Consider the following 25,611-nt stretch of genomic DNA (forward strand, 5'->3'; position numbering starts at 1 on the left):
AAAGTAGACGTGCTGTTAAGACTGGAGCTAGTCATATTCAAAATAATGCAAAAATAAATCCGCAGATAAAACCAAAATCCTCGTTCATTTGCTAACCACTTTCAGATAGAGTGTTAGGGAGTTAGCCCCGAAGTTACGGATAACTTCGGCCCTGGAGTGGTAACAAGCTCCCTGTTCTCCGACTAGGTCAGAAGAAAAAAACAGTAAAGGTTAACGCTATCAAACAAACCCAGAAGCTATAGTATACTAGGCCTACTTCTAGGTACTAACTACGATATGAGATATAGCCTGCCCTGCGAGCCGATCATCGGATGACAGGGGTTAGTGCAGAAGTGAAGTAGACTGCGCCACGTAACCTCCTCTCCATTTAGGTGATGGGCTTACCTAATGTTCCTGATTAATTAGCTACGGAATAATACAGATTTTACAAGTTTTATTTGCTACTTGCTAGGTTGACAAACGTATAATATAGGCCTACATTTAATAAGTGTTCAAAATCAATTTATGGGATTGGGGTTGGTTGGAGCAGCCAAGCTCGTCCAGGGCGGGCACAGATGACCTCCAGGACGGGCCTGGCCCCCCAAAGCCCGCCCATGCCGCCGGGACTGGCTACAATGTTGCAATGTTCTGAACGTCTGCATTTTACAGCTCGGATGCAACGTGACAGTTCATTTAAACTTCACAACGAGTTCGGCGAATTAATATACAAGTGTGATACAGCCAACAAAATGGATCTACTTCATAGGTGTGCAGATAACATACGGTTAATGGTCGTTCTAAATTACGTAGGACAATGGGAAATTCAACCAAGCAGTGGAATAAGCTTAATTAATATATTAGTAATATATTGCTATCAGTGTGGGGCCCCTTATAATAAAGTAGGTTAAGCTTAATTAATATATTAGTAATATAGTAATATCGGATTATAATATTATATCTACACAGATTAGTAATACACAGACAGACAAAGCTAATCACATGAACGATGTTGATACAATAGCTTATGTCTCACAGTCTGAAAATCCTAGTACATCCGCACAGGTGAGGTCTAACTTTGGTCGCATTCTCAAGCCAGTTGACAGACTCAAACTATGTCAAGATATTGTTCACACACGTCCATCTATGCAGGCTATCTGCAGGTCAGTGTTTTGGTTTTTTCATGACATAGTCAGAGTTGAGGTCATACACACGTTTGGTAACATGGTTATGTGGTCCAAGCTTTTCTGATTAGCTTTATGGAGAATTTATGGAATCTATGGTTTATGGCCTTATTGTGGGGTGTATAAGGCACCCTACTGCCAGTGGTTGGTTGTGTGAGAGTTTGCGCTCCTCTTCTTCCACTTCATCCTTATTGGATACCTCTGTGGTTGGCTGTCCTGTAATTGGTGACCCTCTGTCTAGTGTTTAAAGGAGCTGCACCATTTTACAACAATTGCATCTACATTTTCAAATTAGAATGTTTTGTCAAGTGTCAGCTTAAACTACCGTGATCAATTTAAGTTCCCGTGCCCCCCCTAGAAAGGTGTAATGCCCGTCCGTGAATTTGTGTCTGCCGCCGGGTCTGATTGTAGCATATGACGGAGGTGGCTTTTAGCTAGATGGATGACAGCAGGCTAAGTAAAATAGCGATGTTTCAAAGCTAAAGTTCATCAGAATCTTGGGATACGCCCGCTTGACAACGGGAGAGATAGAACTAACGACTGGCCTTTGGCCGTAGCAACCATCCATTTAGAACTAGTAACGGCAGTTTGTCCTGTGAGTTGAGAAATTAGTTGATATGTGTCGGAAGAAATTAGTTCTACAAACAAGACAGTTTTAGCGATTAAAACGTTTAAATTGTAACAGGAAATGAAGACAACGCAAGTGGCAACAGTGGAATAAGCGGGATAATGGACTCCACGGTGGTCTGTTCACAGAAGTTAATGCACTACGAGGTTTAAACGGCCCTCCGCTTCGCGTCGGGGCCGTTTTACAACCTCGACCGTGCATTAACTTCTGTGAAAACAGACCACTGTGTCGTCCATTATCCCTTACTTAACCAACTTTATTATAAGGGGCCCCACGCTGATAGCTACAGTATAGGGGAGCGCGGGGCACAAAGTAACACTTTTTGGTTATGGCTAAATAATTCTAAAATCATTTGAGTTTCACTAGTTATACTTTTTAACAAGCAACATACATATCTCTGTTACACATATGCACTGGAAGTTTGTTTGTAGGAGCTACTGTTCTTTTACAATTCCACCGAGAGTGGCGATAGGTGAAATGTTACAACCTGCCCCATATGCGGGGTTAGTTGTAACACTCATCCCAACGGCTGTTTTTAATTAAATGAATTCAATAAATGTATCTGAATGTGTATGATAGAATAGGATCTGACTATTTATGATACATAAGTCATGAACTAACAACAGACGTGTGTCGAAAATTGACTTTATTTTCTATACGGAGAAATAACATGAGAAATATGCGCCAATGGAAGCAAAGAGTCTTACCAAGGTCAATCCTGCCAAGAAAAGCCCTCAAACCTGAAAACACATGAGGCAAAATGCAAAACATCACAACAACTAACTAAACTAACACTAATACGCGCATATTTTTGTATTGCAACATCATTGTACAGTATGAGTGGCTTAGTTGTAACAGCGCGTTACAACTAACCCCGCTGGGTCACGTTTGTTATAAGATAAGCTAGCTCCTGCTATGAGTTGGCTACATGTTTCAAAACGGTGTTCATTTTTAGCCTACAAGACGGTTATTAAGATGATAGAAGATTGGAGTCAGTGAGCTGCACCCACAACTCAGTAATGGAAAGACAAGTACCACCTAGACATTAAAGTTGATGTCTTCAAAAGGCGTTTTGCTGCAGATCTACGTGGAAACACGTCCATACTGACTGAAAATTTGTGGAACACCGTCTCATAGTAATGTGATTAACTGACCAATAGCATGCCTCGATCAACCCCCTTCAAATAGGGAAAAAGTCCGTGTTACATTTAACCCCGCGTTACTTTGTGCCCCGCGCTCCCCTATATTACTAATATATTAATTAAGCTTAACCAACTTTATTGTAAAAGTCCTATGAGGAGTGGTTCATAATGGGATGGACAGAAGCACAGTTTAATAACAATTTTAAATAATAATATGTCATTAACATTTATATTAACATATAGTTTGTAAATAAACATTTAACATTTAAATGATGTAAGAAATAACTGTTAATTAGTGCCAAAAAGACATTTAGTTAACTATTAACAAATATTAATACAATATTAGTTAATAGATTTGTTAAAACATTAACATACAGATTTTATGCAAACAACTAATATTTAATTAATGATGAAAAACCTATTAACTTGTGCCAAATAGATATTTTAGTAATGTGGTAACTTCAGTGTTTTAAAGACTGAATCACTCAGGATAATCGTAGTTATCATTTATTCCATTACGAAGGTGACAGGGCATCCAAACAGCAGGTTATTACTTTTTCTATCTAGTATTTCATCAACTCAATATACCTAATGACCCTGAAGGTCAACTGAACCTCTTGTGGTGTGGAGTGGTACTGCAGGTAGTGCAACATAAATATCAGGATACCACATCCCTTCCCCCTTAAGAGAAAAACTACTCCAGTGATTAAACATCATGTATTCCCCCAACTAATCCCAATTGTACTGTATGGGTGACATTGTACTTAATCCTGTTAACACAGAAAGCAAAACTACATTAACATCAAACACTCCTAGACTGTCTGATCTCACAGTTAACACAAACATACACATTCTGGCAAACTCTCACGTTTCCTTTTTTTTTTTTTAGTAGAACAGAATTAGAAACAGAAACAACTAGGAAGGTGGGTAGACTACCATCCTTCCAGTGAGTCCCAGAGCACATTCTTGCTCTTGCTTGAGAGATCTCACTACTATTTCACAAAGTCTTTCAGGTAAGCAGGAGTCTGTCTTGTGCGCTCGGAGCGGCGCAGCACAGGTAGTGGATCTCCTCCTGCATCTGGCTGTTCAACAGCTGAAGGGTGTGCTTGGGCTGTCTCAGGAACAGTCATTTTCTCTCGGACCGAAGTAGTGACAGCAGAGTCTGCAGGCAGGGCCTCCAAAACTGGATCTGGAACCTGAAGACTGGTAGGCTCCACAGTCACCTCGGGAATGGGCGTTTCCCTGCTCACTGTTGCATGCCGTTTTCTGATTTGGTCAACATGGCGTCTCATGACTCGTCCATCTCCGGTCTGTACAGTATAGGATACAGGTCCTGTGTTCTCTTCAACGACCGCGGGTATCCAACGGGGTCCATGACTGTAGTTTCGGATGTACACATCATCACCAGGAGAAAAACTCCTCCACTTACTATGTGTGTCATGTTGTTCTTTCTGCTTGAGTTGTTTCTTACGTAACTTTGACTTCACATCAGGTAGTAGAAGATCCAGTGTGGAGCGCAATCTCCTGGACATAAGCATTTCAGCTGGTGACAATCCAGTCGTGGTTTGCGGTGTGATTCTATAATTGAACAAAAATCTAGCTATTCTTGTTTCCAAGGTGTCTCCTTTTATTTTCTTTATTCCTTGTTTGAACGACTGTACAGCTCTTTCCGCTAGGCCGTTCGATGCCGGATGGAATGGTGCGGATGTTATGTGCTGTATGCCATTCTGTTTCAGGAATGCTTTAAACTCTTGGCTTGTGAAGCAAGTTCCGTTATCCGATACTAAGGTCTGGGGCAGGCCATGTATGCTAAAGCACTGTCTGAGCTTTACGATGGTAACTTGACTTGTTGCTGTACTTGCTGGATACACGTCAATCCATTTGGAGTGTGCATCTACAATGACAAGGAACATTTTCCCTAGAAAAGGGCCGGCGTAATCAATATGCAGTCGGCTCCAGGGTGTCTCAGGCCACTCCCATGGGTGTAGCGGCTCTCCTGCTGGAGGATTTCTGCTTTCCTGACACGTATGGCAGGACTGTACTTCTTTCTCAATTTCGGAATCCATCCCTGGCCACCAAACGTATGAACGTGCTAAGCCCTTCATTCTAGATATACCTGGGTGTGTGTGGTGTAACTGTTTTAAAATGGCTTTCCTACCTCTCTGCGGAACGACCACTCTCGCCCCCCAGAGCACACACCCATCTTTCACACTCAGCTCCAGTCTTCTCTGACTGTAGGGTTTGTACATTGTATCCACCTCTCTTGGCCATCCTTTCAGACACCAGACTAGCACTTGGGAGAGTGTTTCGTCCTTAGCTGTCCACTGTCTAACCTGTGTTGTCGTGATAGGTGGGTCCTCCATGACCTCCAACATGAGGACCTGGTCTGTGTCGTCCTCTTCCCCTGTTTGTGGCAGTGGCAACCTGCTCAGTGCGTCTGCATTTGCATGTTCCTTCCCAGGTTTGTATATGATTTTGTACTCATAAGCTCTCAGGAGTGTTGCCCACCTCTGCACTCTTGGTGACCCCATCTGTGGCACTGGCTTTTTTTCGTGAAAGAGTGATATCAGTGGTTTGTGGTCAGTGCTGATTGTGAATGTTCGTCCGTAGATATATTTGTGAAACCTCTTGATCCCGAAAATGATAGCTAACCCCTCCTTGTCGAGCTGTGAGTAGCGCTTCTCTGCTGGTGTTAGCGTGCGTGACATGAAGCCTAAAGGCTTTTCACTACCGTCTTCCATGACATGTGACAGTACGGCGCCTATTCCGTATGGCGATGCGTCACACGCTAGCACCAAGTCTTTGTCCGCTGAATAGTGACCTAGGACTTTAGCTGACTTCAGCAACTGTTTTGAGTTCTGAAAAGCTTCTTCCTGCTCGTTGTTCCAGGTCCAAGAAACATCTTTCCTCAGCAGCTTGTGTAACGGGGCTAAGTGTGTAGCGAGACTAGGGAGGAACTTGTTATAATAATTCAACAGACCCAGATATGCCTTTAGCTCCGTCACTGTGGTTGGCGGTGGAGCTTCCTCTATGGCTCTCACCTTACTCTGTACGGGATGTAAGCCTTCAGCATTGACTTCGTGACCAAGGTATTTAACCTCATTTCGTAGAAATGCACACTTGCTTCTGTGAAGTCGCAGGCCAGCGTTAACTGTTAGTTTGTAATCTCTGCATATTCTGACCGAACCATTTGGCTTTAAGACAGGAACTATGGGTGCAGCCCACTCAGCGTATTTAACGGGAGCTATAATGTCCTCCTTCAGCAGCCTATCTATCTCCTCTTCTACTTTTGCCCTCATGGCGTAAGGAACTGAGCGGGGCCGATAGAATTTAGGCTGTGCTTCAGCAGACACTCGAATGGTTGCTTTCATGCCTTTCAACATGCCTAACTCCTGCTTGAAAACATCCTCATTTCTCATGAGCACTTCCTGTAGACTCTGTGCCTCTGTTCTCACATTTTTTATTTCTTCCCACTTCAGCTTTAGCGCCTCTAGCCATCCTCTTCCTAACAAGCTAGGTCCTGTACCTTTAACCACCACTAGGGGCAATGTCTTCACCTGCTGCTCATAGTTTACTTCAACTTCGGCTACCCCCGCTACTTTGATTTTCTCCCCTGTATATGACTTAAGTAAAAGTTTAGTTTGTTTTATTTGAGGGCGTTGCTTCTCGTTCCACATCTCCTTGAACTTCATCTCATTCATTATGCTTACACTACATCCTGTATCAATTTCAAAATGTACTGTCTTCTTATTCACTTCCATAGTCACTTCAAACGGTTTTATTCTCTGAATTGATGTCTCCGTTTTCATGCAGGCTAATGTGAATGCTTCCTCTTCAGATCTATCGTCATCCTGCCTTTCGCAGTCTACATTATGTGATCGATGTGGACGTGAACGCCGCTCAGCTCTGTATGCTTTCTTTTCAATGGGTCGTGCGCCTTCTTTATTTTTATTTCGGCAAGTCTTAGCTATGTGTCCTACTTTCCCACAACAGTGACACTTTGCCTCCTTAAATTTGCACTCAGCTGCGCTGTGTTGCTTCCCATGACATCGATAGCATTCTTTATCTCTCTTTTTCCATTCTCCCTCCTTTTTCAATGTTCCCTCTGTCTTCATGCTGTTGCATGCTAACGGTGCCTTATGTAGGTCTTGAACATTTTTACTAGCAGCTTCTGCAGCTACTGCAATTTTGAATCCTTTCTCAAAAGTCAAGTCTGTTTCGGATAGCAAGCGTCTTTGAATCCTGTCATCATTAATACCGCACACAAGCCGGTCTCTTAACATCTGTTCCAGTGTAGTACTATAGTTACAATCATGTGCTAATCGTCTCAATTCTGCTACGTATGCACTGACGGTCTCCGTAGACTGGCGGGAGCGCGAGTCAAATTTATATCTCTGCACGATTTCGCTTGGTTTGGGGTTGAAGTGCTCTTTCATTAAAGTTTTTAACTGACTGTATGTTTTCGAGCTGGGCTTATCTGGACTCACCAGGTTCCTTATGAGCTTGTATGTGGCTGGTCCCACCACGCTGATGAGGATAGCCCTCTGCTTCTCTCCGTCATCAATTCCGTTAGCTTCAAAAAACTGCTCTAGTATCTCACAATACTCTTCCCATGTCTGTTCCTTTACGTCAAAGGCAGAAAGGGTGCCTATCACCGTAGTCATCTTTGCGTTTGTCTCTATGAATCCTCCGGTCCACTGTTAGCCCCTCGAATTCTCTGTTAGCAACTTCGTCCCACCTTCAGCCCTCTGAACTCATCCAGTAGCATCCGTCTTCAAACTGGCACTTATCCCATCCTCGTCGCCAATATGTGGTAACTTCAGTGTTTTAAAGACTGAATCACTCAGGATAATCGTAGTTATCATTTATTCCATTACGAACGTGACAGGGCATCCAAACAGCAGGTTATTACTTTTTCTATCTAGTATTTCATCAACTCAATATACCTAATGACCCTGAAGGTCAACTGAACCTCTTGTGGTGTGGAGTGGTACTGCAGGTAGTGCAACATAAATATCAGGATACCACAAGTAACAACTAGAAAATGTAGTGCCAGAGGAATTACAATAGTGGATGGAAAGCTGCTGGCTTAATGTTGGTAGGGAGATTCCTGGAAAAAAAACACTGAATCACTTAATCTTTGAGTTCATACAAACTCTCGTACCAAAAAACCTTGTGTGTCAAAGCGTTCTTGAGATATAACACTCAAGGTGTTTTTCACATTGACATTTGACCTCCAACATCATTTCACTTCATCTTTGACTCCATACAAACACTCATACCAAATTTCAGGCAATTTCAGTTGCATTCATTCTTGAAAAGATAAAAAGAAAAAAAGGTTATAATAATAATAATAAGAAGAAGAAGAAGAAGAAGCAGCCAGGAGATTTCAAGATAGTGGATTCCATCCACTATAATAATAATAAGAAGAAGAAGCCAGGAGATTTCAAGATAGTGGATGGAATCCACTATAATTAACACATATTAACAAAGGGTTAGGTAATTACTAGTTTGCTATTTATGATACCTTATTATAGAGTGTTAACAAAACTTGTCTTTTGTTTCTGGTAGGGAGTCAGGCAAGATCCATTTCCCCGTAGATATGTGTGGTCAGGGGTTTCTTTCTGTTTGTTATCATTATATAACTTTATTACCACCATGCTCTGTTTATGTCAAATTACTATAATTTATTATTATGCACCGTCACCGTGTCAAACGCTACATCATAGGCTTTCTGGCGATATGATTGGCTAAGGGATTTGTGGCACGAACTTCTTTTACTACGTGAGTTGATGTCTCCTTCAGCTGGAGGAGACTTTTTTAAAAAGTGAATTTATGTCAGTAATTCCATTACTGAAACGTGTATATTATATTCATTCATTACACACAGACTGATATATTGCAAATGTTTATTTATTTTAATTTTGATGATTATAACTGACAACTAATGAAAATTCCAAATTCAGTAATGGCCTCGTACGAATTACAGACGTGTGGATCAGAGTTTCCGCTAGAAAAAAATGGTGCCGGTCAAAGTGAACGGCAGAGGTATCGTTTTCCGGACATTTTGATAATATGCCGGTCAAATATCCTATTATCGCTTCTTAATTAGTCAAATTAAGGAAAACTGGAGACAGGCTATGTAGCTTAAAGAATGACATAATCAGGCTGTATAGAATGCAACATGTTCATTAGCCTAACTTAAACAACAAGATCTAGCCAGTAGGCCTATCTTTACATGGACAGCAAGAGTCCGCTTCGTTCGTTGTTTTAAAAAGGCTACGTACCATGGTAAAGTTGGTTTTATATTGGACGTTGGATATTCGACACATTCGAAAAATCTATTTAGCACTGACTACGAGGGTCGAGTTTGTTTCAAACCAACTTTAATGTGTTTAAACTAGGCCTGCCTATATTACACAAAGCTTATTTTGTCCAAAAACCCATGTTTTGATTTTATGAATTTTTTATGCTGATAAAAGATTTCAATCTATTATGCGGCTTCACGGTCCGTGTAACGCTTATCAGTTCAATTTTCTATTCCAAAACTTAAAAATGGAAATTGGAAAATGTATTTCGATTTCTTAACATTGTGTTTTTTTGTTCGCCAGGTAAATACGCGAGTAAGATTTTGGAGTCGTTTTTTTTATTTTGAGCTTGATAGAAAATTGGATAATTGAAAAAATAGAAATTCGGAAAGGTTCTGTTCTGTATCTGCATGCGTCTCCGAAGCCAACCCCCTACCAACCCTCGCTGCTATTCCCTGATTAGTGGCTGCGCGCAGAAAACGCAGACGAGTCGTTTCCGTGGGCTTTAAAATGGGCGAATGTTTGGTATCTCATGTATGTACATTTTGGCAGGTGTGTGGGGGGGGGCTGTGGTTGTACACATTCTGTGGTTGTGGAATCTACACGTTCGGTGGCTGTACCGCTGCATTCAAAATAAAAGTCCCCACGTTACGTAGCTGGTCCAGTCAACAGAAAAGCTTGATGCTGAACCCTCTAGCAGTTTAAGCTCTCCCTGCTGTCACTCTGCTCTGCTTGTGAAGCTGATCCCAGGAGGATTCAATAGCGTGGACTCTTCTCAGCAACAGTTGCAACATTAATTCTGCATTACAATTGTCTTTACAACAAGCAGAGGGGCATGACCACTGCAATTACAGAATTCATGTTACTACTGTTGTTGAGAAATGTAGACACTATGTGTTGTTGGACAGTTACACTCATGCCTTATGTGCCTAGTTTCCCCCAGCATTTCATTTATATTCAACTTTGTAAGTTGGAGCTGAACTTTCTCATTAAACTGTTGATGATCATGCAGTTTTGTGTAGCCTACATGACAATCAATGTTATATTTGCACCAACCCGGGACCTAGTCAATAAGAGATTGATGTTAGAAATGATTTACAAGAATATACAAATAATATCTTCCATAATAAGGTATGTTAGAGTACATACAACAGGTCAAAGCAAATGTAAATAAATAAATAAATACCAACAGACAATAGGGTCAGGTCAAACCAAGTGTTTTTAATAGGACAAACATGAACCTATGTGTGACAGTGTGATGTTTGTGCAGGGGGCATAAACATCGCACATGTTTTGAAACCTACTACTTAAAACTAAAACTAAAAATATTTAGGTAAATGCAGTACATTGTCACTTGTGTTTCAATACAGCGTCAAACAAACCTGTGGGAAATTAACAGGACTGTGTGGAACATTGTTGCATTAAAACCTCACAATTCTCTTGCAAACAGATGTGACATAGTTCATGGAAAGTTTAAAGGTAATTCCTACTGAGTCTGTTTGTAATATCAATGTATGAAAGCAGGGCCTGTGTGAAAAAACATTGTCCCCCATGACTGTGCTGTAGAAGATGTCTTCAAAGCTGGGATAAGCTGTTGAAAAGTGAATGTACCGCAACTGCTGTAAATCTGCACTCCCATACAGAGGGTCATGCCCAAAGTCTGTGGGTTGGGTCAGGTGCCCGCCTTCAGCGATGTAATGTGCTGCAACAACTTCAGCAGGTGGAAGTAGCTCCAGAGGTACTCTGGATGTTCGCAGGCTGTTCGCAAACAGGACATCAGGAACACCTTTCCATGGTATAGTATGGGCAGCAAACAAAGGCAGCATTGTTTTTTTCTTCTCTGCAAACTGTCCATAACTTAATACTTAGCTGTTCATAGCTTAATTTCCCACAGCTTTGTTTGACGCTGTATTGAAACACAAGTGACAATGTACTGCATTTACCTAAATATTTTTAGTTTTAAGTAGTAGGTTTCAAAACATGTGTGATGTTTATGCCCCCTGCACAAACATCACACTGTCACACATAGGTTCATGTTTGTCCTATTAAAAACACTCGGTTTGACCTGACCCTATTGTCTGTTGGTATTTATTTATTTACATTTGCTTTGACCTGTTGTATAAAGTCCCCTCCTATGATGAATGTGAGTAAAGCCCTCCCTGATGAACTTAATGCTTTTTATGCTCGCTTTGACATGAAAAACACAGACTATATTGGACTAGCTGCAGCATGTGAAGCAAATGAGGATGCACCTTTCTGTGTCTCTGAGGTCGATGTGAGCAATGCCTTTAGGAGGGTAAATTGTAGAAAAGCTATTGGACCGGATGGAATTTCTAACAGGGTTTTGAAATCCTGCGCTGCTCAGTTAGCTCCTGTGTTCACTTATATCTTTAACACATCATTGGCTCAAGAGACAGTTCCTACTTGCCTCAAGCAGTCTGTTATTGTTCCAGTACCGAAAAACAAAAGTCCATCATGTCTGAATGACTACCGCCCAGTAGCCCTGACGTCTACAGTGATGAAGTGTTTTGAGAAGCTTGTGAAAAACATTATCTGCTCATCCCTCCCTGCCTCCTTCGACCCCCTCCAATTTGCTTACAGAGCCAACAGGTCTACAGAGGATGCCATCTCAAACCTCATGCACACCACCTTAACTCACCTGGAGGAGGGGAATGGGAATTATGTGAGGATGCTGTTCATTGACTTTAGTTCAGCATTCAACATGATAGTACCTCTCACCTTGGTCACAAAGATGAAGGCCTTAGGACTGAACACCACCCTGTGTCACTGGATATTTGACTTCCTCACCAACCGTTCACAAGTGGTTAGAGTGGGGGGTCTGACATCTGACTCATTAACCATCAGCACTGGTGCTCCCCAAGGCTGTGTTTTGAGTCCACTGCTGTACAACATCTACACACATGACTGCAAAGCCAACAGTAGTCATACCTCCATCATCAAGTTTGCAGATGACACAGTGATCTTGGGCCTGATTAGTAACAGCAATGAACAGCTCTACTTGGATCAGGTTGATGAGGTGGCACAGTGGTGTCAATCTAACAGCTTAACACTGAATATCAATAAAACCAAGGAAATGGTAGTGGATTACAGAAGGCAGCAGGAGAACTACAGTTACACCCCACTAATGATCAGCGGGCAACCTGTAGAGAGAGTCACAAGTTTTAAATGCCTTGGTGTCCACATTACTGAAGACTTAACATGGACTGTTAACACTCAATATGTTCTGAAGAAGTCCAGACAATGACTCTACTTCCTTCGTCAGCTAAGGAAATTCAAAGTTTCTACATCCATCATGAAGGCCTTCTACACTTCAGCGGTTGAGAGTGTTCTAACTGGTAGCATCATCACCTGGTATGGGAACTCCACAGTTAGAGATTGTAGTACTCTGCAGAGAGTAGTGCGCTCAGCTGAACGTACTATAAGAACTCAACTCCCTGCTCTACAAGATATCTATTCCAGAAGAGTACTCCTAAGAGCCCAAAAGATTCTGAAGGACTCTTCTCATCCTAACAATGGATTATGCCTACCACTGAAATCAAGAAGACGCCTATGTAGTCACAAAGCCAGAACTGAGAGACTTAGGAGAAGTTTTTATCCCCAGGCCATCCAAACTCTGAACTCACACTATACTGACTTTGCACACATTCACTCCTCAGCACTCTCAAACATTTCCCAACTCTGAACTCACACTATACTGACTTTGCACTCATTCACTACTCAGCACTCATGACCCCCCCCACCCCCCACCCCCCCCCCCCCCACACACACACACACACCTACAAGACTTTTAGCACTTTTACATCCCTCTCCCTATGCTACAGACCTTTTTATTTATTTTCTTATTTCATCACACGTCAAAACACACAAACACACACACACACACACACACACACACACACACACACACACACACACACATATCTGACTTTCTCCAACTTTTGCACATCTCCATAGAACTTTTTATTTATTATTTTTGATTTCTCCCCCATCTACCCATGTCCTTGATTGCCTAGCCTTCTGCACCCCCCACCCCACCCCCATCCCCAACACACACACTTACATCATCACTGTCATCACTTCACATACATACAGCACACTGCTTGCTACAGTAAGCCTCCTCTACATACTTGCTGCACACTGCCCCCCCCCTACATACACAGCACATTGTCTTCAGGATCTTCTCCAACACACATCCTCTACATACTTACAGCACACTGCCCCCACCTACCCACACACACACTACACACACACACAGTCACTGCTCCACTCCCCTCCCGCCCACACACACATCTTCACTGTCATCACTCACATACATCATACATACAGTACTCTGCTTGCAATAGTAAGTCCCTGCCCCCCCCTACATACACAGCACATTATTTCATCAGGAAGCTTCTCCAACACACATCCCCAACATACTTACAGCACACTGCCCACACACACACTACACACACACACACACACAGTCACTGCTCCACTCCCCTCCCGCCCACACACACATCTTCACTGTCATCACTCACATACATCATACATACAGGACTCTGCTTGCAATAGTAAGTCCCTGCCCCCCCCCCCCCCCCCCCCACATACACAGCACATTATTTCATCAGGAAGCTTCTCCAACACACATCCCCGGCATAATTTCACTGCATTTCTTACTTCCAGTAACTATATGCATGTGACAAAAAACTTCCTTGTATCCTTGTATCCTTGTAACATACCTTTTTATGGAAGATATTATTTGTATATTCTTGTAAATCATTTCTAACATCAATCTCTTATTGACTAGGTCCCGGGTTGGTGCAAATATAACATTGATTGTCATGTAGGCTACACAAAACTGCATGATCATCAACAGTTTAATGATAAAGTTCAGCTCTAACTTACAGAGTTGAATATAAATGAAATGCTGGGGGAAACTAGGCACATAAGGCTTGAGTGTAACTGTCCCACAACACATAGTGTCTACATTTCTCAAGAACAATAGTAACATTAATTCTGTAATTACAGTGGTCATGCCCCTCTGCTTGTTGTAAAGACAATTGTAATGCAGAGAGTCCACGCTATTGAATCCAGGGTCAGCTTCACAAGCAGAGCAGAGTGACAACATCAGTAGCCTAGGACAAACGACCTAAGTGAGAGAAAATCATGAATTAATTTAGTACTGCTCGGCTCACACATATTGGAGCGTATTGAGCAGCAGGGAGAGCTTAAACTGCTCGAGGGTTCAGCATCAAGCTTTTCTGTTGACTGGACCAGCTACGTAACGTGGGGACTTATTTTTAATGCAGCGGTACAACCACCGAACGTGTAGATTCCACAACCACAGAATGTGTACAACCACAGCCCCCCCCCCTGCCAAAATGTACATACATGAGCTGAGATACCAAACATTCGCCCATTTTAAAGCCCACGGAAACGCAACGACTCGTCTGCGTTTTCTGCGCGCAGCCACTAATCAGGGCATAGCAGCGAGGGTTAGTAGGGGGTTGGCTTCGGAGACGCATGCAGATACAGAACAGAACCTTTCCGAATTTCTATTTTTTCAATTATCCAATTTTCTATCAAGCTCAAAATAAAAAAAACGACTCCAAAATCTTACTCGCGTATTTACCTGGCGAACAAAAAAACACAATGTTAGGAAATCGAAATACATTTTCCAATTTCCATTTTTAAGTTTTGGAATAGAAAATTGAACTGATAAGCGTTACACGGACCCTTCACCTTTTGACTTACCCATACTAAAACACATCTCCTGAACTCGCCTTACTGCCCTTTCTAGTACACAAAGCTTCTTTTTCCCTAAAACCTACTCTTTGATTTTATACAATTTTTAATGTTAAATGTTTCAAATCTATTATGCGGCTTGCCCTTTTGACCTACCCATGTCAAAACACATCTGGTGAACTCGGATTACTGCTCTATATAGTACACAAAGCTTATTTTTCCCAAAAACCCATTGTTTGATTTTATAAATATTTTTTAATGTAAAAAAAAATGCTATAAATGCTTTAAATCTATTATGCGGCTTGACTTTTTGACCTATCCATGTCAAAACACATCTGTTGCACTCAGCTAACTGCCCTTCATAGTGCACAATGCTTCTTTTTTTCCAGAAACTCACTCTTTGATTTTATATTAATTTTTTACTTTATAAAAATGCTATAAATCTATTATGCGAATTGACCTTTTGACCTACCCATGTCAAAACACATGTGATGCACTCAGCTAACTGCCCTACATAATACACAAAGCTTCTTTTTTTCAAAAACGCACTCTTTGATTTTATATTATTTTTTTACTATTCAAAAATGCTATAAATCTATTATGCGGCTTGACCTTTTGACCTACCCATGTCAAAACACATCTGTTGCACTCAGCTAACTGCCCTACATAGTACACAAAGCTTCCTTTTTTCAAAAACGCACTTTTTGATTTTATATTATTTTTTTACTATTCAAAAATGCTATAAATCTATTATGTGCCTTCACCTTTTGACCTACCCATGTCAATACACATCTGTTGCACTCAGCTAACTGCCCTACACAGTACACAAAGCTTATTTTTTCCAAAACTCCTTCTTTGATTTTGTATAATTTTTTTTACTGTATTTTTTTTTTATATATCTATTATGTGCCATCCCCTTTTGACCCACCCATCTCAAAACACATCTGCTGCACTCATCTAACTGCCCTACATAGTACACAAAGCTTTTTTTTCCAAAACTCCTTCTTTGATTTTATATACATTTTTTTACAGTAAAAAAAATATATAAAATCAAAGAGGGAGTTTTTGGAAAAAAGAAGCTTTGTGTATTATGAAGGGCAGTTAGTTGAGTGTAACAGACGTGTTTTAACATGGGTAGGTTGAAAGTGGAAGCGCATAATAGATTTATAGCATTTTTGAATAGTAAAATATTAATATAAAATCAAAGAGTGAGTTTTTAGAAGAAAGAAGCTTTGTGTACTATGAAGGGAAATTAGCTGAGTACAACAGATGTGTTTTGACATGGGTAGGTCAAAAGGTCAAGCCGCATAATAGATTTATAGCATTTCTGAATAGTAAAAAAATTATATAAAATCAAAGAGTGCGTTTTTGAAAAAAAGAAGCTTTGTGTACTATGTAGGGCAGTTAGCTGACTGCAACAGATGTGTTTTGACATGGGTAGGTCAAAAGGTGAAGGCGCATAATAGATTTATAGCATTTTTGAATAGTAAAAAAATAATATAAAATCAAAGAGTGCGTTTTTGAAAAAAATAAGCTTTGTGTACTATGTAGGGCAGTTAGCTGAGTGCAACAGATGTGTTTTGACATGGGTAGGTCAAAAGGTCAAGCAGCATAATAGATTTATAGCATTTTTGAATAGTAAAAAATTAATATAAAATCAAAGAGTGCGTTTTTGAAAAAAAGAAGCTTTGTGTACTATGTAGGGTAGTTAGCTGAGTGCAGCAGATGTGTTTTGACATGGGTAGGTCAAAAGGTCAGGTCGCATAAAAGATTTATAGCATTTTTTGAATAGTAAAGAAATTAATATAAAATCAAAGAGTAAGTTTTTGGACAAAATAAGCTTTGTGTATTATGTAGGGCAGTTAGCTGAGTGCAGCAGATGTGTTTTGACATGGGTAGGTCAAAAGGTCAAGCCGCATAATAAATGTATAGCATTTTTGAATAGTAAACAATTAATATGAAATCAAAGAGTATGTTTTTGGACAAAATAAGCTTTGTGTATTATGTAGGGCAGTTAGCTGAGTGCATCAGATGTGTTTTGACATGGATAGGTCAAAAGGTCAATTCGCATAATATATTTATAGCATTTTTATAAAGTAAAAAATTAATATAAAATCAAAGAGTGAGTTTCTGGAAAAAAGAAGCATTGTGCACTATGAAGGGCATTTAGCTGAGTGCAACAGATGTGTTTTGACATGGGTAGGTCAAAAGGTCAAGCCGCATAATAGATTTAAAGCATTTATAGTATTTTTTTTACATTAAAAAATATTTATAAAATCAAAGAATGGGTTTTTGGGAAAAATAAGCTTTGTGTACTATATAGAGCAGTAATTCGAGTTCACCAGATGTGTTTTGACATGGGTAGGTCAAAAGGGCAAGCCGCATAATAGATTTGAAACATTTAACATTAAAAATTGTATAAAATCAAAGAGTAGGTTTTATGGAAAAAGAAGCTTTGTGTACTAGAAAGGGCAGTAAGGCGAGTTCAGGAGATGTGTTTTAGTATGGGTAAGTCAAAAGATAATAGATTGAAATCTTTTATCAGCATAAAAAATTCATAAAATCAAAACATGGGTTTTTGGGCAAAAGAAGCTTTGTGGGTCCGTGTAACGCTTTGCAGTGCTATGTTCTATTTGCAGAATTCACATGAAAAAATATAAAGATAGGCTTAAAAATCCGTTATCCATTCTTTAGGACGGCACAGTAAATGGGTTATTGTTGCATATTTTGATTTTCAATTAAGCACAGTTACGGTTTTCTGTTCAGAAGTTAAAAATTGAAATGATGCGTCAATTTTCTAATTTTCCTTTTTTGAGCTTTTGGTTGGACTGAACCACGAGCACCTGGGGGAGAACACCATCTAGCTGGGCTAGGCTAGATGGTGGAAGAGAGCACCGCCTAAGTTGTGCGTGATTTTGACTCATTACTTTAGTGATTAATAACTAAAACTTCGCCGATTTTTGGGAGATGGCACGTTAAACATAACTTTCAGCCTATGTTGAACATATCTACAGTATATTTGAATACCATGGCCATGCCATACCATAGCAAATAATTCCCCAAAGCAGAATTCTTTGCCATCGACGTCAGTCTAGGCTATAGAGGCTACCCCAAGCACTGTTTGACATGGGACATTTTTGCTTATTTAACACTTTACGCTAGACGTTTCATTAGGCTAATCGAAGACACAACAGTGAGTATGCCTAATTTATCAGTTTATCTATTTATTAATTTCAACAGCAAATAGCCTACATTGCTATAGGCTACGGCTCAAGTCCATTGGATCATGTAGGTCTCCAAAGCCTCCCAGAACATGAACATTCTACACACGTACTCATAGGTATCAGGATGCAGCAATGTCTCCCTCTGCATCTGAAGTTCTGATCTCGAACTGACATTATCAATTGCTTGGCACCTTGATGCAAGCTGAACTGTGTTTGATAGGCCTCCATCTCTACATCCGCTGATAAAATGTGATCACCAACACCGCGCGCCAATATGTATCAGGGCACCCCCCTACGCTTGTGGTTCACCCCAACAAAAACGGTAAAAAGGGCAAAAATCCAATATTAACTGAATTTTACTTTTGTTTCCAATCCAGTTTCTGTCTTTTTCTTTATCTTGACTAATGACACATTTAGAAAATAGCAGCAATTATCTATTTGCTGACCAGTTAAAAAAAATTGAGAATTGGATTATTGAACACATTTTTTATTTGGATCAGATGGATGGAGCAAATAGAACAAAGCACTGCAAAGCGTTACACGGACCTTTGTGTAATATAGGCAGGCCTTGTTTAAACACATTAAAGTTGGTTTGACACAAACTCGACCCTCGTAGTCAGTGCTAAATAGATTTTTCGAATGTGCCGAATATCCAACGTCCAATATAAAACCAACTTTACCACGGTAGGCTACGTTGTTTGTTGCTGCTACCCACTTTATCTCATGGTGACTGTTTAACTTGCACAGATGCGCACACACAAGAATGAGCGCTCACACCACTACCCCCTAATGATATGCCTGTTTATTTGATAACAATAAATTAAGAAATGTTTCCTATCTTGGAAATGTTTCGTTTCTTTTTCTTTCGGCCGCGGTTCAATGATACCGTTTAATTGTGCCAGAAATTATCCGCGGACCGGTAATCTCCTCGTCGAGGAGGCCCTGCAGATCATAGACAGAGACTCATAGGCCTACTGTATGCTTTGGGTAAAGAACACTTTGCATGTCCAGTGTAGGCTACACGGAGAATGACAGTGTATTGGAGCGGCACCACCCCCCGCAACTCCACTTCCAATGTCACTGATTCCGACATAAGCCCGACACTTCTGCTTTTTATCTGGTGGTGGTGGAGTTGACCGGACATCTGAGGCTTCAGACGTTACCAATTTATCATCATCCATCGCGTCTGGCCTCTGAAAAAACGTTTAAGGCTAGTCTGCCTGGGCCTGGCCATGTTTGAAACGCCACTTTTTAAGCGTGCGCTTCCTATTTGAAATGCAGCAGGCTATGCGTGTTGTTTAATAGCTTACTTTTCAAACGGTAGAGCCAGTTCATTTAAAAACATAGCCAGAGGACGTAGCCTATAATATAGCCTAGGTTTACATATTAAGGCTTATTCTCAAATTCAGATTGCATTAGGGTACGGGATTATTAGCCAATTTCAATCGGACAATTTGACCGGAGAGATTTAATTTTGTCGGACATTTCATTTTTTTTCCGGCCAATGTCCGGTAATTACCAGACAACAGAAACCCTGGTGTGGATATCCTTTACCAACCACACTCCCACTCGTGTCATATTGCTAAATTGTTTCATCATTTGCCCACACAGGTTTACAGAGTGATGAATACCTCCACATCTTTACTAAGAGACTCTGCCCAAACAGGTTAACACAGAGTGATGAATACCTCCACATCTTTACTAAGACTCACACAGGTTTACAGAGTGAAGAATACCTCCACATCTTTACTAAGACTCACACAGGTTTACAGAGTGAAGAATACCTCCACATCTTTACTAAGACTCACACAGGTTTACAGAGTGAAGAATACCTCCACATCTTTACTAAGACTCACACAGGTTTACAGAGTGATGAATACCTCCACATCTTTACTAAGACTCACACAGGTTTACAGAGTGAAGAATACCTCCACATCTTTACTAAGAGACTGCCCACACAGGTTTACAGAGTGATGAATACCTCCACATCTTTACTAAGAGACTCTGCCCACACAGGTTTACAGTGATGAATACCTCCACATCTTTACTAAGAGACTCTGCCCACACAGGTTTACAGAGTGATGAATACCTCCACATCAAGAGACTCTGCCTCTCTGGGATGCAGTTTATTATACCCAATCATGGTGCCAGTTAACCTAATTAGTTGGGAAATGTTCCTATTTTTGTTGTTAAAATGTGCTTATATTTTCCAGTCAAATTTAGTCAAATGTGTCTTTTTCAACATTTGATATATTTTCTATGTCCTTTTCGCAACATTTTTGGAATTAGGGTTATATAATATCATATCAATACCGTACAGATGGATGATACTGTGATATTGTAGTCCATATCTCCTACACTTAGTTGTGTTGCATTTGGATCTAATATTGAACCTTTAGTTTGGACTGATATCTTACCGTTGTTTGAGCCCCCAGCTGCCATTTTGCCTTCCTGAAACAGACACAGATCACTGGGTCACCTTCTCCAACATTATTATCAGTCTTGAGTCTACATTCATCCAGTAGACCTGCTCATTTGTACACCTGTTCTCCCATGGCAAACAGGACAGAACAGGTGTAGACACACAGACAGGTACTGTATGGAATGTGCATTAACTAGTATTGCTATATGGAATGTGCATTAACTAGTATTGCTATATGGAATGTGCATAAACTAGTATTGCTATATGGAATGCGCATAAACTATTATTTCATAAAGCATGTCTGCTCATCACAAAGTGGGTCTTACCTCAGTCTAGTGCAGCAGCCCCTGCAACACACCAAACAGGATGTTAAACAGTCTGCAGACTGGACACTGCTGCTGTAGACAGGCTTCACACACACAGGCTGTTTCTCCTGCAGACTGGACACTGCTGCTGTAGACAGGCTTCACACACACAGGCTGTTTGTCCTGCAGACTGGACACTGCTGCTGTAGACAGACTTCACACACACAGGCTGTTTTTCCTGCAGACTGGACACTGCTGCTGTAGACAGGCTTCACACACACTGTGACTCCATGACAGGAGAACAGGATCCCTGAGTGTTTCAGCGTAAACAGGAGAACTCCTCTTCAGAGAGATACGGAGGCCATTTCCTCTCCCAGTACCAGTCCCTTCTGAAATGGCTGAGGTTAAGATTCACTTTCACTTTTCGTGGTGCTGCCGTGCTGGAGGTTCTGAGTCTCTCAGTCTGTTTCCTCTCAGTCCTGATCTCAGTCCTTCAGATCCAACAGATATCCGTGTGTGCGATATCGTGCAGATCTCTCAACTTGTTAGCTTGCTAATTATGTCCCATGAATATGTAGCCATAAAGACGCCTCATGGAGGAGGGATGGCACGCAGGCAGAGCTACGGTTGAGCTCACTGAGACACGTCTGTGCACGCACACACACACACACACACACACTCACACACACACACACACACACACACACACACACAAGACTATGTACCCTAACCTGCCAAACACAGGGGCAGGACTATGTAGCCTAACCGGCCAAACCTGATCACCAGGGCCCATGACCTAGTCTACTTTGATTCACAGTAAATGGTGATGTAGGCCTATAGCATTCTGGTTAAGTGTTACGTTTAGTCTGTGATTACATCTGCAAGTGATTATTTCAGAAAGCGGTGAGTGATAGGCTAGTAACCAAGTAAAGTTAAATAACTTGTATAACTTAAATAAGTCCTACTTATTCATAACAGCTCATACTGCAGATGCATTATTACACTGTGACATGTTCACCTGATTAACACTACAGTGTTAATGATCTAACGGTAGCGTTTGCTTTGCCTAATCCTCTTGCACTACTAGTAGAAGTTAATAGACAAGCTGTAATGTGCTGATGAGAAAACAAAACAGCCGTGTTCTAACGTTAGATTAGCCATCTTGCCATCAGATCTCTGAGTACTGTAGTTTGGTCGCCTCGATTGACATTGATCATTGATAATAACACATTCCGACGTGGTTCATGATGCTACCAACTGCACGGGCGCACACACACACATGCTACCCAGAACTGCTTGAGGATTGGGATAGAATTGTCTCTGACAATTGCACATACTCGAACACATATGCACAAATAGACATGTATTTGTAAATACACAAATAGTTCTTGTGTCTTAAGTTATAAGCTATGTGCATAATATATTGGGGGTCATTTTGAACATAGCTGAATTTGGGGTGAGACATGTCACTCTCAAAGTATATCATGATGATGGCCTTGTAAAAATCCAGTTCGCAGTTTTGATCCAATAGGCCTACACATTTTTGTTGTCTTATTAAATGAATCACTGCTCTAGCTCTGTGTTCTTGTATGCACTCGGGGAAAACAAAAGACCTCTGCTGCCCTACTCCACTACAATTAATCAGACAATTAAAGACCTCTGCTGCCCTACTCCACTACAATTAATCAGACAATTAAAAACCTCTGCTGCCCTTCTACACTACAATTAATCAGACAATTGATCATACAATTAAAGGAATGGACAAGAGTATAGCCAGCTTCACTGTAAGGGAATTCATCATATTGCACTGATACATTAGAGTATAGCCAGCTTCACTGTAAGGGAATTCATCAGATTGCACATTAGAGTATAGCCAGCTTTACTGTAAGGGAATTCATCATATTGCACTGATACATTAGAGTATAGCCAGCTTCACTGTAAGGGAATTCATCAGATTGCACATTAGAGTATTGCCAGCTTCACTGTAAGGGAATTCATCATATTGCACTGATACATTCGAGTATAGCCAGCTTCACTGTAAGGGAATTCATCATATTGCACATTAGAGTATAGCCAGCTTCACTGTAAGGGAATTCATCAGATTGCACTAATGCATTACAGTATAGCCAGCTTCACTGTAAGTATAGCCAGCTTTACTGTAATGGAATTCATCAGATTCACCAAATTCTTCCATAGGCTTTATAGGACCACAGCAAATATGAGACCATGTTCTGTAGCATGTTAGCCTTACACCTGTCTCTAGATATCAACCAGGCATGTTTTTACTTTACACATTATAGTTCATTTGAGTTGTGATTAGATGGGTAGACCAAAGGTAGTCGAGAGTACCCAGCTAATGCTCCTGGAACCTTACCAAACGTTCCCTAAATTCTCCACATTATTAGAGCTAGAGCATTATTAGAGCTAGAGCATTATTAGAGCCCCTCCACATCCGTTCAGCTCAGTCTCTGAATGTTTAAGTCCCTTTTTTTAAGACCCACCTTTTTTCACTTGCCTTTGGCTAGTGTCTCCCTTTATGCCCCAGTGTTTAGTTTTAAATGTTATTTTTTCTGCATTTCTTAATTTATTTTAACTGTAGCCTTTTTTGTTTTTGTGCCTTCCTGTATTTATTTATTGCACTTTATTGTGAAACACTTTGGTACGGCTAAGCCATCTGTAAATGCGCTATATAAATAAAATTGACATTGACATTGACAGTAGGGGTGCTATATATGAACAGCCAAGACATTAACTAGTAAAACAACTATAGCCAAGTCCTGCTTCAAACAATGATGAGACAAAAGTTTGCTTCATTCAATTTGTAAACAACTGGACCGCATGCATATAGTGTTGACCTAACTATGGCTTCATAAATCTCATTAGGTGGATAGGTCCTAGTAATCTGTGTGAAATGTAAAGAAAGACTTCTGACGTTAACGTTGTCTCCAAAGGGCAAAAGTAAATCTAGGCTGTAAGAGTATGTTATATGATGCTGCATCTGACAATCCCTGAGAAGACTGTCAGATGAAGCACTACCCTCCAGATCCCTTGGATTACAAAGGGAATTTTTAAGTCTATTAAATATAAAAGTATGCTTTACAAATCCTATATGAAAAATCATTCTAGCTTAAATAAAGAGAAATGTACTTCCTATAAAAATAAACAAAGATCATAAGAAAGAGCAAAAGAAGTCATTACACAGAACCCTTACAAGCTTCACAGGGGGACTGCAGGAGGTCATTGAATGTGTTAAATGAAGTCCTCAACAGGAGACATTAACCTACTCTACAGTACCAGACTTTGGTGATGGCAATGCTGATCTTACACAGAGTTTTAATAATTATTTCACCAGGTGTAAATCTCTCTAAGAAGATAAGTCAACCCCAGGGTGTCACCTTCAAGCATTTTCTTTCTGATAGCTACATTCATTCATTTTTCATCATACCAACAGAAGGTACTGAACTCCTCAAGATCATTTTGGACTTGTATCTATGAGTTATCTATATGTGAAGTAACAGTATGTCTATGTCAATGATCAAAACTCTACTTGTAAGCCCATAATCTTTGGGGTCCCCCAGGGTTCCATTTTGGGGCCACTTATTCATTCTATTCTATTCATTCCTCCAAAATATTTCATAAAATTATTTTTGCTGACGACACAAATTTGTTCACATCACACAGGAACCCACTTATTCTTCGAGATATAAACTCAGAGTTAACCAAAGTGGACTCCTGGTTTAATGTAACAAACTGTCATTAAATGTCAGCAAAACAAATTGCATTTTAGATAGATAGATAGATAGATAGATAGGTAGATAGATAGATAGATAGATAGATAGATAGATAGATAGATAGATACTTTATTGATCCTCAAGGGGAAATTCAAGAATTTCTTTTTATTTTAATATTTTATATTAAATTAATTTTATATTAATTTTGAATTTATTCAAATCGAACAAAAAAATCTATCTATCTATCTATCTATCTATCTATCTATCGAATAAACTCAAACTCAATATAGTGTTGCCTGTAGTTTAGTATAGATTTTATAAGAAGGCTAATGAAAGATACAGTACTATGACCTGTTTAATTGTAAGCATAAGCATAAGTCAGACAGTGTGCAGTTTGAGACACTGTGGAAATTCTTCCGTAATCGGAACAAATCTGAGCAAGCCTCTTTTAACCTGCCTGTCAGGAGTCAGTATATTTATGCACAGAGAGGGAGAGTATAGCCTGGGCTTGATAGCTTCCTGCAGATCCAGTTTGAAGGTAGGCCCAGAGCCAAAGAAGGCATGCATTTCAGGATGCAGGAGGGCAGTCTTGTAACTCATTGGCTATAACATTGGCATTAACTACTGGCCAGTTTTTTTTTTATTTTCATCGTTTCCACAACCCGGAAACTGGCATGGAAAAAGTGTGTGTCTGTGTGTGTGTGCGTGTGTGTGTGTATGTGTGTGTGTGTGTGGGGGGGGGGGGGGTTCTAAGGTCTTTAAATAATAATTGCTTTAAAGAAAACTAGATGTACCACGCTGAAAGGCCTATATGATTCTAACTGTCTCACTAAATTGCATTATCCACACTCAATTCTCACTGGTATCTGCTAGACAACAAGTACCAAAACATGATTAGTTCATAGATTTCACATGTAAAATTCATTTTATACAACCCCACCCC

General features: G+C 40.3%; 1 protein-coding gene across 1 annotated transcript in view; it reads right to left on the reverse strand.

The window, feature by feature from the left end:
- LOC143099541 (myelin-oligodendrocyte glycoprotein-like) overlaps nucleotides 1–21,574 on the reverse strand; it is a 31,424-nt gene extending 9,850 nt beyond the window's left edge. Inside the window, exons 1-2 of the mRNA XM_076262493.1 lie at nucleotides 20,959–21,574; nucleotides 20,628–20,661 (exon numbers count right to left, since the gene is read on the reverse strand). Coding sequence (XP_076118608.1) covers nucleotides 20,628–20,652 — 25 coding nt within the window. The 5' untranslated portion in view covers nucleotides 20,653–20,661; nucleotides 20,959–21,574. The remainder of the gene's footprint in view (nucleotides 1–20,627; nucleotides 20,662–20,958) is intronic.
- Nucleotides 21,575–25,611: the final 4,037 nt, after the last annotated feature.

The sequence above is a fragment of the Alosa pseudoharengus genome, unplaced genomic scaffold (genome assembly GCF_046254945.1).
Source record: "Alosa pseudoharengus isolate Yale_2024_CS ecotype anadromous, Long Island Sound unplaced genomic scaffold, YU_APseudo_1.1 YU_APseudo_1.1_scf_3, whole genome shotgun sequence".
In the NCBI taxonomy this organism is placed as follows: Eukaryota; Metazoa; Chordata; class Actinopteri; order Clupeiformes; family Clupeidae; genus Alosa; species Alosa pseudoharengus.